The 16,027-nt window shown below is 33.1% G+C and overlaps 1 protein-coding gene across 1 annotated transcript in view; it reads left to right on the forward strand.

Annotated features, from left to right (window-relative positions):
- Window positions 1–430: 430 nt before the first annotated feature.
- Window positions 431–16,027, forward strand: part of LOC133326083 (sodium/potassium/calcium exchanger Nckx30C) — a 151,073-nt gene continuing 135,476 nt past the window's right edge. The window contains exons 1-2 of the mRNA XM_061534759.1: window positions 431–550; window positions 2,096–2,728. Coding sequence (XP_061390743.1) covers window positions 431–550; window positions 2,096–2,728 — 753 coding nt within the window. The remainder of the gene's footprint in view (window positions 551–2,095; window positions 2,729–16,027) is intronic.

A 16,027-nucleotide genomic window follows, 5' to 3' on the forward strand; every position in this document is an offset into this window, starting at 1 on the left:
TTTGAACAAAATTACTTACAGTGAACGCTAGTTGAGGGTAATACTATTGGAAAAGTCAAAAAAGTTGCTGGACTGAACCAGTAGGCCATTTAGTTAATCTTGCAGGTTCACTTATAACGGACGATAGTGACAAGGCTGAAGCCTTGGCAACCATATGCCGGTTGTTTCGCTGACCAATAGCGGATCTGTAGAAAAATTCTCAGGAAGGCCAGTTAATCGGGTTAATGGGAATTTAAATTTCTTCTGCAGCTCTGGAGGGAACCAACAATCGTTCTCTTTGGTTCATATTAGCTGGATATTCTCTGTCAATGGGGCTTTTGTGGATGGATCTACTCATTGGAACGAGGTGGATGTGGGTTGAAGAACAGCACGTATACTGACCAGCACTGCTAAAGAAGGCAGGATAATCTCGAAGGAGCATTTCTGAAAAATGCTCGTATCAAATAGTAGCGATGAAGATGATACCACAGAACCAATAAAAGATGATTGTATACCACCTAGCCAAGCTGAGATCAGGATAGCAATTAAACGGCTGCAGAATAATAAAGTAGTAGGTACTGATGGATTTCCAGCCGAACTATTCAAGACCGGTGGTCAGATGCTGATCAGAATCATTCACCAACTGATTGGAACATGTCCAATGATTGGAACCTAAGCATCCTATGACCCGTGCACAAATGCTGGGACAAGGCGATATGTGCCGATTATAGAGGAATTAGTCTCCTTCCAATCGCATATAAAGTGATATCCAGCAACAGAAGCTAATGGTCAATATTATTGGCAAATCCACCATAGACCAGATTTTCACACTTTGCCAAATCCTGGAAAAACCCCATGAAAAAAACATCGACACATTCCACCTCTTTGTCAACTATAAAGGTGTTTAAAGCCATATCTGTGTTCGGAGTCGGCTAAAGCGAGACTAGCGAGAAGACCAAGCTGATACTACCCAAGCTGAGTACTTGCGCAAGCAGATGAGACAGCACTTGGAGTGTTTGAAGGAAAAATGCTCCGAAAGAACTACGACCGATCTGCGTCGACGGTGAATATCGTCGTCGAATGAACCACGAGCTATACCATCTACACTCGGACATTGTCAGACGTATCAAGCTGCAGCGACTACGGTGGCTAGGTCATGTTGTGAAAGTGGTAAAGTGTGCCCCAGTTCAAAAGACATATATGAGCGAGCCAACTGGTGGTTCACGCATAAGGAGAAGCATGGTTCACGCATATCAAAACATGGTCTTTCAAATTGGAAAAGCTGCGAAAAGCTTTTTTAAGCTCGGCTTTTATAACAAATGTTCTGTCTGGAGCCAGCTAATAACTTGGTACCAATTTGAGCCCACATTTGGTTTACCTAAATCGCGAAAGTTAGTATGGAAATAATCTCAAAATTGTTATTTCCATGCCAAATCGGACATCGACTCAAAACTAATTGTTATTCTAAAATATTTTTTAGTCGTTTTTCAGCTTGTGGGAAATATTGAACCAGGGAAATGTATTTATTATAAAGTTAAATAATATAATATATTTTTATTTAACTATACATACCCATTTCGCTGATTTCATATTTTCTGTGGCAATTTTTCTATCAATATTTTCGAATTTTCAATAAGAAATGGTCCCCATTAAATCAAACATACATTAAAACATTTTATTTTAAAATGATTGAATATCAACGTATTTTGAAGCATACTTTTAGGAGATGTGATTATTTTTTGATGAAGAGAAAGGGTTGTATTTTTCTAGATTAAATGTGCTTGTCGGGTGCTTTAGACTCTAGACTCTGACCCGCCGGCTAGACTTGCAATCCGTTTAGTGCCAAGACAAATGTATTTGAAATTATCTTCATTTAGCATAGGGTTTCCAACAAATCAAGATATTGTGTGATTTAATTTAGTATGGTAAGCTGAAGCGACATAAAACACTTAATCAAGATAAAAGCTATAGTCTAAACGCGCATTTAATTTTTATTAAAAGAGAGTAATAACTCAAACTATCTTCTAATAAACAAATACCCCTTTTTTGAAATTTAAAGTAAAAAGAATATTTTACATTAATTAATTATTTGTATCACACTAATTTCTTCCATTCTCTCCTTCTCATTACAGATACACATTATGATAATACGACTGTTACAAAAACACCGCTCTTCCCCAGAGATCTTTTTACAAAAGAACAATTGGAGAATGGTGCCGTAATTTGCCACATTATCGGTGTGATATATATGTTCGTAGCCTTGGCCATCGTTTGCGATGAATTCTTTGTGCCTTCCCTGGATGTGATCATCGAAAAACTAGGCATTACCGATGATGTGGCTGGTGCCACATTTATGGCGGCCGGCGGTAGTGCTCCCGAATTATTTACATCGGTTATTGGCGTATTCGTGTCATTCGACGATGTGGGCATCGGTACAATTGTCGGCTCGGCTGTCTTCAATATTCTGTTCGTCATCGGTATGTGTGCGCTGTTCTCAAGGACGGTGTTATCGCTGACCTGGTGGCCACTGTTTCGCGATTGTAGCTTCTACAGTGTTAGCCTGCTGGTGTTGATATACTTTTTTCGCGACAACCGTATCTGGTGGTGGGAGGCGCTTATACTCTTTTGCATTTACATTGGCTATGTGGGCTTCATGAAGTGGAACGTGCAGGTGGAGGGCTGTGTTAAGAAGCTGATATCGAAAAATAAGGTGACTCGCGTCAGAAGTACAGATCAGCTTATGCCAGCAGTAAGTAGTTGGGAAGTTTTTTTGATACCAAAAATGAAAAAAAATGATTGAAATCAATTGAAATGAAACATAAAAGCAAAAAAGAAACATCACGCGTTTGATGCTGTATTTTGTTTATATATGACAAAACCCGAAACCAAAAACAAATTGAATACGTCTTATTTGTCATATATTGTAACTGAAAAAGAACAAAACGAAATAATTGAAAATACACACAAATCAATTTAGTATCCTTTTAATTTTTATTTCAATTTTAGTTTTTTGTTCGTGTAAAGTTCCTATCCCCCAATAGAAAATAAATTATATTTAACTAAATGCCAGTATTTGATTTTTTTTTATTGACAAATTTATGAGTTTTTCTAGTTGATTTAATTTTTTTGTTTTTTTTTTATAAATTAATTTAAAACTTTTGAATATTGTTGTTTTATAAATAAAAAAACTGTTTATTTCAATTACATCCGTTATTATGTTTGTGTTTCGTTTTTTTAGTTTGATTTCAATTTTCTATTACGTTCTGTTAAACCAATTGCACTTTTTGGCTTAATGCATGTATGTGTAAGTGTTCAAATTGTTCATTTAATTTTGAAAATATAATTTTTAGTTTGTTTTTTCTCATATCTTTTGCATAGGTAAAAATCCATTTCGAATACATTCACACATTCAACAGAATAGTACACATATCAGTATAACACATTATGGTATATTGTGTCAAATTTGCTTAGCTTATATATTTACTATTCACTTTATTTGGTATTCTCATTAAATGACTTACATTAAATTTAGAGTTATATTTTTATATTTTAGAATAATGGATAAGGACTATGTGCTATATAGAAATTATTTACTAATATAGGAACAATAAATTCAAAGTTGTTAGTTTCCACGATGAAATGAGGAAATTCATACTCCAAAAATTAGTTAAATGCCGTGAAACTTACGTGGCATGTACAAATTATAAAAAAAATATTTGTATATAACATTAAAATAAATGTTAATTATACGTCTTATGTATAAAGGATCATTCTATCGAATTTATGGCCTTTCCCTTCAGCGAGTGGGAGAATTCTCCTTCATTCTCATAACATGAGAAACATTGCAGCAGATCCATACATCTGACAATGTCGATGTCCGAGAATAGGTGGTACAACTCAATTTCTAGCCCCGATTTTCCTCTTAGCTGGGAGCCATCTGTGTAACAGCATATTTGCTAGTGTTTCGCTATCCCATGAGTCCCAGTCTGCTATCGTAGTTTCACATGTTGTGACTACTCTTATTTCATTTCGGTTCGACTCAAAACTACTAACTGAGGATCCGATTGTGATCTGTACTATATTTTGGTGCGGTCAATTGTGTCGGCTGTCAATCCACTCTTTTTTAAGCTTTAAGACTTAAAGATATATGTTGGTCTAATAATGATCTTATAAATACAGTGTATCATCTTTGGATTTTAACCCCTTTTTGAGGCTACCGCTCTTCTGCAGAAGGACCTGCATCTGTGGTCTCGTTTCTGTGGTTCTGGTTCCTGCTTTCCATATAATTTTCCAGTCTAGGATGACCCCCAGATATTTAACTTTATTTCCTTAGATACTCTTATCAGTATTATTTTCAATACGAACGCAAAGAAAGGACCGCACACAATTTTTGGCACAGGAAATGTTCCAACGGGAAGAATACCTATTTCTTCCCTGTAGTATTTTCCATAGGAAGTCAAGAAGAGGTGCAAACACAATTTCATGTTATTACTATGGTTTATTATATTATAGATATTCTTCATAGAAAAAATACGTATAATTTATTTTCTACATAACTTCTATGTTGAAGCTATGGACATATGATTATTGCCATTACATATACCCATCAGTGTGATTTTTTTCTATTCCTCCGCCTATATAGAAATCTATTTGGCCTAAATTTAAAAAAAAAATAAAATATCATAGATATGTATTTTTAGTTAATCGAAATATTAAGTATTTAGTAAATGTGTATGTTGGATCTAGGTGCGTATTATTACTGTCATAACGTATTCGACTATATGGGCATTTTTTCTCTTTCCAATTATCAGTGCAAGTAAATGATTTATATTTAAATATCTTCTTTCATTCTAAACTACGAAAATGTTTTTTGCATTTTAAACGGCCATGAGGTACTCTTTCCCTCATTAATATTTTATTAATTTTTTATGTTGGATCTAGGTAGGTATAATTACTGCCATAACATATTCGCCAGTACCGGCTGTATCTTTTTCTTTTCCTATATATCTCTGAACGTAAATGATTTATATTTCAAATAATCGTCCTTCTTACTAAAGTGTGAAAATGTTTGTAATGTTGAATATTAAAGGAGCTATGTGATACTCTTTTCTTCATTCTTTTCAATGCAAAAGCACTAAGATTCCGAAATAACTCTTGAATTATTTTTATTCACTTTCCAGTTCCAGTTCGCTCTAGAAACGATTTTTTATTTGGGAACTAATACACCTTATTCATATAGCTAATAAGTCCACCTTATTCATATAGCTAATAAGTCCATCTTTCTAGAAGATTATGTTATATAGATTTTAACCCTTTTAGACCCACCTCAATTAATTGTAAGATCTGAGAATTTATTTTTTATAAAAAAATTTGTATTTTATCCTGTTGGTTTTGTATTGCTTTGTTATCTCTTTTGGGACATAGAAAATTAAAATAAATTGGGAAAGAACTTAATGTTTGGCACCGGGTTAAATTTTTCTACAAATATATCAAACAAATTTTTAATCTCGGTCTGAAAGGGTGAAATGATTATGATTTATTTCATCTAAATTGTCATAAATATGCTGCTAAGCGAATCTACATAATAACAATGTATTTATTTATTTATTACGTTGAACTTAGGAGCGTATACATATTGCCATAACGTATGCGCTACCATGTGCGAGTATTAGTTTTCTTTTTGCAATAAATCGACTTTTCTCCTCTAATGCGCAAAATTAGCTTATTTTCGCATTTTACAGAGTCATGATCCACAGAACAATTATTTATTATTAGAAGAATAAGGTTAAGACCTTCAAATTCCTAATATATATCGATTTACAGGTCTATTTAAAGGTATTTTAAATAAATAATGATATAAGTCAATAAAAATACTTTGACATCAAAAATATTTGTTGATTTTGAATTCAATGTAGTGCTCTGTTTTTCGTACTTACATAAATTGATATTCAAGATAGGCATTGTTAAAAAAAGAAACCAAGTAATCCAATAAATTCCAATGGTTTTTTCAAAAGTTTTTGTTTTACAATAACCTCTAAGGTCAATTAGACTTTCATTCCATTTTCTCCCCATCTCGACACTTATACACATTTCTTCAATACAATTGATTTTATTTTATGCATTTTTTCAACTATATCTGTACCTCATATTCAGTGACTTAATTTCCTATTTCTTAATTATATGAAATATCCATCCCAACAAAATTCACTATTTTCGAAGTTGCAAAAATGTGATAATTATAATAATTAAATAGAAAATGCAAACTACATAACAAGTGCCACAACTTCTGACAAACGAAATGAAAAAAGCAAAATAACTTAAAAAGTAGCGAAAATAGACAGGCGAAACAAAAAAGAAGAAGAAGAGGATAAAGTAAAGAAAAGTTCATAGAAAATGTAGCAGCGAATGAATGCAATTATTTGAAATAATTAAATAAAATGCTGGCAACACCCAAAATAACAAAAAGACGGGGACGGGCAACGTACGAACTTTTGTTCCTTCTTTAAGAAATAATTTCAGCGCCAATTGGAAGACGGGGGTAGGGCGAAGAAGAATGTAGATTTGCCACTATTTTATATGCCAAGAAAAGTTTTGAAAAGCGGAAAATTGAAACATTTGGGGGAGAGTGTGAGAAGCTTAAGAAATATTTAAAACTTATTTCTTAAGCAACAACTTAAATACAAGGAATGGTAATTAGACTCGCCCTCATTCCAGCAATTCAACTGGCAATTACAGATAGTATGGGGAGTGGCAAGGGAAATGGAATTGGGATGATAGAGATTTGGTCTGTCAAATTAAATTTAGTAATGACCCAGATCTTAGAAGACTAAGTCCATAACCTTAATATTATTAATTTTTTAGAAGGTTTCTTAGGCATTACTCATTTTGAAAATACCTCGTTTATTAGCAAGAGTTATCTTATGCGGTAAAGATCTATAATACCTAATCCTGGGTTTTACTAAATACGTAATAGGGGGTGTATATAATACCAGACTCCGAAGAACGCATGAACAAGTATTTGCTTTGCAATTTTCCGTCATTATGCGGAGATTATTTATAGTACAACAATAGTTTCTGACATATACTACCATTAGGAACTAATTTTTAGAAGACAAATACGCTTATGTCCTAGAATTGTAAAATGACTTATTTTTTATTTTTTTAACGATATTGAAAATATGCTCAAAAATACCAACCTTGTTAATATGACTTACAGCGACTTTCACTTACAGCTATTAATATACCTTCGGTATAAAAAGGAATTCGACTGTAGTTTTTATGTTGGATCTTGGAGCGTATAACTACTGTCATGACGTATTCGCCTAGGTGTACAAGTATATTCATTTCAAAATAAATCTTCTCTCTAAAATGCGAAAATTTTGAAAAAAAATTTTAATTAAGTTATAATAACTTAATACGTAATCCTGGGTTAAATGAAATATCAAATTGGGCAATGCCCAAGAACGCATGAAGAAGTATTTAAACTCTGAAATCAAAATAAACAACTCACGTTTCATCTTAGATGTGGCCTGCAATAAATGTAAACTTACCATCAGCAAAATAATAATGCATCACGTCAGAACTTCAAAATTTGACCTATGGCCTTCTACCACAGGCTTTATCTCCCAAAGGATTTTTTTACAGCCTAAATCCTTATTGCACTGTGTGTATTATGGCTAAGAGTATAAAATATAATATTGTTAAGTTCTTAATGCTATTCAATACTGGCCAAATCCAATAACTAAATACTATTGTTGTAAAAATCCATTTCGTAATTTTCACAATCTACAGGACAATTGTCAATATTACAATTTTCCACTTTCATTCAGCTACAACAAAAAATGCGGAACAACGACTGCCCAGACATTAGTTCCTTCCATGATGTTACTAGAACAAAAAAATCATTTATTTTTTTTCGTTTTGTGTTGAGTGGAAAATTTGTCTTGTTCGAAGCAAACAAACCGCTAGCAATTCAAATAACTATTGCAGAGATAGTGGAACAAAGAAACCATGCGGGTGGGGACAGGCAGGAAGACAAAACTAAAAGACAATACTTTGAGACAATAATGACAAATATTCTGGGCACAGAACAGCCACCAAACAAGTCAAGAAGTACCAGCAACATTAAAAATAAAAAGTAGAAAAAGTAGAATACGAATAAGACAATTCAACAGACATCATCAAGCATAACAATTGTTTCGGTTAGTTTTTCGTATTCCTGCAGCGATGTTAGTTGGAGTATCATCAGGATCATCGTCATCGTCGACATCATTGTCAACGTTATTGTTTTTGTTATACTGCCATAGTTCCACCCTGCACACCCACTTCCTGGGGTCCCGTTTTTTTCCTATATGACAATTTGACAATTCTTTAAAGTTTTCAAAAAGTACTTTCGGTGTGCCTTCTTCACATTAACTTTTTTGCAATTCCTTACGATTCAAGCACTTTCTACACTCATGAATACCAAATCATTTGAATGTACGTACATATAAGTGAGTATTTTGTTTTGTTTTTTTTTTCCTTAAGTACATTCATGCGTGTGGCCTAGGGCTGAGTTTTATATAGTTCTTTAAGTTTCCAATTGTTTGCAAAACTGATGTGGAATTTTAAATATATGTGGAAGATGGAAAAAAGTTATGTATGATAGAAGAAGAAGCATAGCAAATAAATCGTGTATTTTGTCAGATGTGAACTTTACATTCTAATATTAAACTAAATATAGTAAATATCAAATAAAAATCCAGATGGCGTATGACAAATTTTAGTCTAAATAAGGGGATAAAAGGAAATTATAAAGGAAATAAAGCATTTGAAGGGGCACTCTTCAATGCCCCTATAAATTTTCAAGTGAAAATCTCAACAATTTTTGAAGATATAGCCGACTTATTATGCTAGCATCAAGTGACGACAAGAGAGCTTCTCAAACTTTAAACGCATTTTTATCCAAACAGCGTTTTTGCGAATGGAGAGCACGATAACTCAAAAACTAATAATTGGGTCGATTCGAAATTTTGGGACGTTTCTCTGTTCCGCCATTTTGTTAATTGTTGTGCGAACTGAATAATCCTAGTTCATACGAGAGGCAGCCATGTATTCTTTCTAACACCGTTGGAATTTTCGGATTCCGATATTGCAGTGAGGAGTTATTATGCCCGCCATCAAAAATAAGGACTTTTCTTTAATCACAAAAAACAACAACAATTGTAAAATGACTTATTTTTTTAAAGATATATATATATATATATATATATATATATTCTATCTGGTTATAACGATAACCATATCGAAAAGTCCCTCAAAAATACCAACCTTGTTAATATGACTTACAACGAATTTCGCGTATAGCGATCAATTTCGCCGATCCATTAACCTTCGGTATAAAAAGGAATTCGACTGTAGTTTTTATGTTGGATCTTGGAGCGTATAACTACTGTATATTCATTTCAAAATAATTTTTCTCTCAGGAGTTATTAGGTATAATAACCTAATACGTAATACTGGGTTAAATGAAATATCAAATTGGGCAATGCCCAAGAACGCATGAAGAAGTATTTCAACTCTGAAATCAAAATAAACAACTCACATGTCATCTTGTATATGACCTGCAATAAATGTAAACTTACCATCTTTAATCACAAAAAACAACAACAACAATTTTTTGTAAATTATCGTGAATGGGGGGGGGGGTCCCTTAACTCATTTCTTCAGGTACCTCCGATATTTTAAAAATTTGTGAATTCAATGTGAAACTAATGGAATGTCCGATATGTTTTTCCAAACCTACATCATGTTCAAGGATTGGATCCTTCCAAGGACATTCGCTTAAGCTCATATTAATATTGAGTAATTGGGTACAAATCAGGGCGTTCGTTTGATTAAATGTCATGGTGATGCAGACACCTTCAAAACATGGTTTTGAAAGCCTCAACAGCATCGTTGATCAAATGTGCGGGAATATATAAAGGTTATCGTTTATAAAGTATATATCAAAGCTATATATAAATTTGAACAAATATGATTTCGTACGCCTATGAAAAATTTTATTTTAATTGGCCAAAAATGGGTACACAACAAACGTATAAAAACTGCCACATTAATGACACAAAGGTCAGGCTGCTTCAGACAAAAACCAGTAAGGATAGTAGTAAAGTCGAACGGGAACGACTATATGATACCCTTAACCATTTTGTGTATATTCAACAGATCCATCCTAACATACATCGCAGTTTTGAAGGTGCAGTGACACGAAATTGGACAAACATATGTGAAACGACTTCAATCAAAATTTTGGGCAGATTCAGAGTCGTATTTTTAGAATGGGACAAAATTGTGGAAATCGATTTAAAGCCAGGTGCTCGAAACTTTCCACACATTAGGTTTTACTAATTTCAGTAGTTTTGCAAAATTGTGTGCCAATCTGCCTAGCTTTGGGTCTTTGGTGCAGAATTTACTTAAAATCTGAGGAAACTATATATGGAAGCTATATCTAAATATGAACCGATTTTTCACAATTTCAATAGGGTTCTTACTTGGACCAATAAATGAGCTATGCCAAATTTCATCCACTTCGAATCATAAATGCGACCTGTATTTTATTTACATGCTCGGGTCACATCAAGTTATCAATACGTCAAAAATTGTAAAATAACCAAAAATAAGGTCATACTTTAATATGGGGGCTTTTGACATGGCTTTGGCCCCCTAAATGTGTGGAAAATGTGGTTATAACCTTTAAAAAACCGAAACTGGGGTGGTACCGGTATAGGCGAGCTATATTAACATTTGGAAGCTTTGAAGACCCATGAGAACGGAATGACAAATTTTATATACATCCCACAAAAAAAATCGAGAACTGAAAAAGTCATGAAACGGTGAAAATGACAATTTCGATCAGATCGATCGATCTGGTGTTGTAAATATTCCAGCTTGGCATTATTAGCATTAGCATATTATTACTGTTGCTACCAATTATCGTGGCATCTGTATACAACAGCATATCATGTTTTTTGTGTATAAAAATAATTTTATTCCATTGTGTGTGTTTTATGCGTTTTTCCTTTAACTCATTCCTTACAAAAGCCTTTTCATTGTATTGCCATTTATACCATGCAACGTATTCTTAATATTCCATATATCCGGATTATATAAATCATACGCTACTTATAACTGTATTAATATAACGTATACGCTCATTATGCCATCTTATGATTGCATAATATTTATTTTTTTTACATTATTATTAATGCAATTTTTACGTTTCTTTTACGAAACCAAAAAATATATTCAACATTTTTTTCTTCGTATTATTTTCTCTTTAACTCATTTCTGGGCGTAATAATTAAAGGTTTATTTTTTCAACGGATTGATTATGTGTTACGGCGGTATACATGGTAAATAATAATAATTATTATTATGTTCCGGCAAACAGTCGTGACGGTTAAGGCTATCTCACGGACGTAGGTTTTTTCTCTTGCGAATTGTGAAAATATGCAGACACTTATGTTAAATTTATGGTATATATTTTTTTGGCAAAGAATTGGCATACATTTTTTCAACCCGATCCTGAGAATGTTATGTTGTTATGCAGTGTTAAGAAAATGCAGCTTGAGATTGTAGATTTCAACAACAAAAGGCGGAAACAAAAGCGAAACGATATTAAATGAAATGTGTTTCGTAAACGAACCTTCAACAAGAACCCGGACAACAGTCGGGATTCAAGGCAGCCATGCCATACAATTGGCTAACAATTGCAGTGCAATTACCGCAACATATGTCCTGCACACATACTCACACACACACACATTTCCAGTCATTTTTCTTCGTTTGTTTTTTTATTCACATTTTCGTTTCTTAATATCAGGCTATGTGGCATTCCTATTGTTCAAATGGAATTTATTTAAGGAGCGTTGTTGTTGCTGCAGACGATTGTGTGTACTTTTTTGCTGTTCTGCTAACAGGAAACCCAGTTTGTCCAGCTCCTTTTCTGACTGACTTCAGTGGCTCGATATGTGTTCCCTTTCCTTCACAGCCCATGGCTCCAAACTACGGAGCTATGGGTCCTGTCATGCTTTATGTATGACTGTATTGCATTATAAATATGAAAGCTTTTTTATATATAAAGGATAGCATGCCATCATCATCAGCAGCAGGCAAATGCATATGTGCCTGGCTGACTGACGGAACGTTGCCTGTTATCCTTGTAAAATGCTTTTCGTTTTTTTTTTTGTAATGTAGCATTGCAGTTGTTTTGGGAATTTTTAGCGATTTCTTTCAGTTCTACGTTTTTTCGGCAGGTTCTTTATATGTAGCCCGTTTACTCATATATTTTTCCTAAGGGCAACGGAAGTTTTATATCTTTAAAGGTTTCGACTGAGTTTTCAAGTGTTTTCCGTTTTGGTAGTTGTTGTTGTGTTGTTTGTGCTTCCATTGCACGAGTCCTTAACAGAGCTTAAGTGAACAAAAAAAAAAAAAAAACGAACAAACATCTTGTTGTATAAGTGACATGAATTTATTGGATTGCAATTTAAATTGTGTCAAATAGGGCCCAATCCTTTGGATTTTTTCTTATGCTACAAAGGAATTTTTTACAGGAACTGAAATATTTATGAAAAGTAGAGGATGGAAGGAATTTTTCATACACATTATGAAAGGATTTTTTTGGTAAACATAATATGTATGCATATAATTAATGTGAATATAAAAAGGGAGTGTATTTCACATTATATGATTTTTAAGGCGCATGTTTTTGAGTTATATTAAAGTCTCGGACTTTAAAAAAAATAATTTTTTAGGAGTACATTTGTTTAAAAATATTTTTCCATGCATAACTTTTTCAAAAAAAATTGTTGTTAAGGCGTGGTTTTTTAAGGCGCAGACTCCTTAAATATTTTTGAATGTGCGGATTTTTAAAGAATATTCTTTCAGGAGTAAATTTTTTTATACATTTTTTCAAGTATATATTTTTTTAAAAAATATTTGTCAAGTCGTGTTTTTTAAATATTTTTAACAAAATTCACAGCTATAAGATTGGATTTTTAAAGAATATGTTCTCAACAGAATTCACAGTCATTAGCTTGGATTTTTAATGAATATTTTGAAAATGGAATACACAGCTTCAAGCGCGGATTTTTTAAAGAATATTTTTTTAACAGAATTCACAGCTACAAGCGTGGATTTTTTAATAAATATTTTGAAAAAGGGAATTCACAGCTTCAAGCGCAGATGTTTTAAAGAATATTTTTTCAACAGAACTCACAGCTTCAATCGTGGATTTTCTAAAGAATATCTTTTTAAACAGAATTCACAGCCAAAAGCACGAATTTTTTTAAGAATATTTTTTCAACAGAATTCACAACTTCAAGCGTGGATTTTCTAAATTCTTAACAATTACTTTTTAAGACAATTCACAGCGTGGATTTTTAATGCATACTTTTTTAGGACAATTCACAGCTACAAGCGTGGATTATTTACTAGAAATTTTTTAAGAAAATTCACAGCTACAAGCGTGGATTTTTTAATGAATATTTTTAAGGGGAATTCCCAGCTACAAGCGTGGATTTTTTAATAAACAAATTTTACAGGCAATTTCACAGCTACAATCGCTGATTTCTTTAAAACTTGAATCAAGTTCAAAGAAACCGAATATCAGACAATTTCTTTAATTACTTTCTACCCTCTTAATCGATAAAAGATCAACAGCTCCCCTTTTGTACCCCGAATCGTGTTTTGCTGGAGTAAAAATTTACGCTATGTGATTCAAATTTGATCTTGGTTCATATGACCCTAAATAAAGAATTGGCTAGACCCGTTCCCCGTGGATCCTGCGACATTTTCACCTTCTAGTATGATAATGGTAATGTTAACCGAATGACCCGCCACTATTTCGTGGCGTTACAAACTCATGGGACCACACAAAGCTATAATACCCTTACAACATAGTTGTGTGGGGTATTAGAAGGGGAACCCTATTGAATATGATATCCTAAGCAACTATCACGAAAATCTAACATTCCGCGGTTCTATATTCTGAGCCTGGGCAATATTTTGGAATTTTTATAGGTCAACTGCTCCACTTTCTAACCCTGGCATACTTTCCAAATCTTGTTTTCTCAAGTTGAATATTTACGGCATAAAATAAAATTTTGATTATTTTAGGTTTTGGAAGATCTGTCCCTCGGAATATTGACCGATTATCGTCTAAACAGCCGTTCTAAGAATTTTGTCAGATACCCTTTACCATGTTATATATATGTTCTGCATATAAAAATCTGACAAAAAATAAAGTCTTTGGTTCATTGCAAACATAAATATGATCTCAACATTAACGAAAATTATAGGCGTCGCCTTTAATTTTAACCGGAACTTCATGTAAAATTTCAAAGCGATCTGCGCGACATGTCCGCCCTCTAGTGGGGTAACAGTAATACTAAATAATATCATACCTTTAAATATGTACGCATAGCTCAAACATCCGAGTACATATAACAGTAAAAAATAGCTGCATAGATTGCAAATTTTGTACATTTTTCACACAAATGCGATCCATTTGACCCGCTAAATATTAAAACAGTCATGCTTATTCTTTAATCCGATCCCCTTCTTCATATAAAATTTCACGATATTCTGGGGAGGTATAAAAAGTCAACATTTGAAACCAATATCAAGCGACTGGAGTTACAAATTTAATCCAAATATTTCACATCGCTTTTTTTTTGGATATACAATCAACTTCTCGGGTCTAAGTCCTTAAGCTGTAAAAATATACCCCATAGTTTGCAAATTTTGCCACTGTTCACACTAATGTCAGGATCCATTTGACCCGCTTAATAATGGTTGATCTTTATCAAAACAGTTATACTTATTCTTTGATCCGATCCCCTTCTTCATGTAAAATTCACGATGTTCTGGGGAGGTAGAAGAAGTCAAATTTTTGAAAAATTTCTAAAACCAATATCAACCGACTTCAGTTTCCAATTTAATCCAAACTTTTCACATGTGGAATCAATCTATAGTTTTTGGTCAACAAGTTTAAAATTTTGTAAATTCATTTAAAGTGTCCGCTTTTATCTATCGATTAAACATCACAATATTTATACGAAAGCAATATCAAGTTAGAAGATAGACACCATCGGTCCAGACCTTTTGGAAATGTTTTAAATCCAGCAAATGTAGTGCCCGGTTTTATAGATTTTAACAAGTCTAGATGACATCCATCGGTGTACTTCTTCTGGTTCAACATTTAAAAATCTTGAAAACTTCATATGAAGCGTATGAAGTATCCAAATTGATACATAGATTCTGATTAATTATATCCGAAAAAAGTTTATATGGGGTTCTTGGTACCTACCCACAGACATTCAACTCTTTGATAAAAAAAAAAAAAACATGTATGTAATAAGGTGAATCCTCCCCCCACCAACAGTCACTATTGTTAAATAAAAAATATAGAAAAACGAAATTACTCCACCTTGAAAATAGACACTAATTCCGTAAACCTCCCCAAATCAAAATATCATTCTAAAGTTAGGATAACTTTATACTACATATGTCGCAAGCTTAGGATATATATTTGTATCTAACATCGACCTTTTTACTTGCGTAAAGAGAATTCGATTTACGTCAAAAATTGTAACCATTTCCCAAAAAGTTGAAAAATTCTACATAACAATGTCAGAGTGATCTGAATACCATACGAGGGTACAATCAGATGCTGTTGTCCCAAAAGATTTTCATTTTGCCATATTTTGTTGTTTTTGCCCCCGAACGTGAAAACATTCCCCAGAGTAGATGTATGTGCGTTGCGTTGACCAAACATAAGCCATTCTGAATTTTAATGGAGGTTTTATTTGGTATTTTATTGTCATACTTGAGTGAATGCCAAAAATTATACAATTTGTGTAGATTTTTTTTATTTATCTTTATCTCCTTTTCTATTTACCCCCATTTCATGGCATTTTTATAAAGAAAGAATACTGTGAGAATATTTGAAATATTTGGAGTATTTATTCATAAGACTAAATGGAAATGTCATGGAATATTCGATAGCGAG

The sequence above is a fragment of the Musca vetustissima genome, unplaced genomic scaffold, assembly GCF_032173495.1.
Source record: "Musca vetustissima isolate MV318-11 ecotype Yass unplaced genomic scaffold, APGP_CSIRO_Mvet_v1 utg12302, whole genome shotgun sequence".
Lineage (NCBI taxonomy): Eukaryota > Metazoa > Arthropoda > Insecta > Diptera > Muscidae > Musca > Musca vetustissima.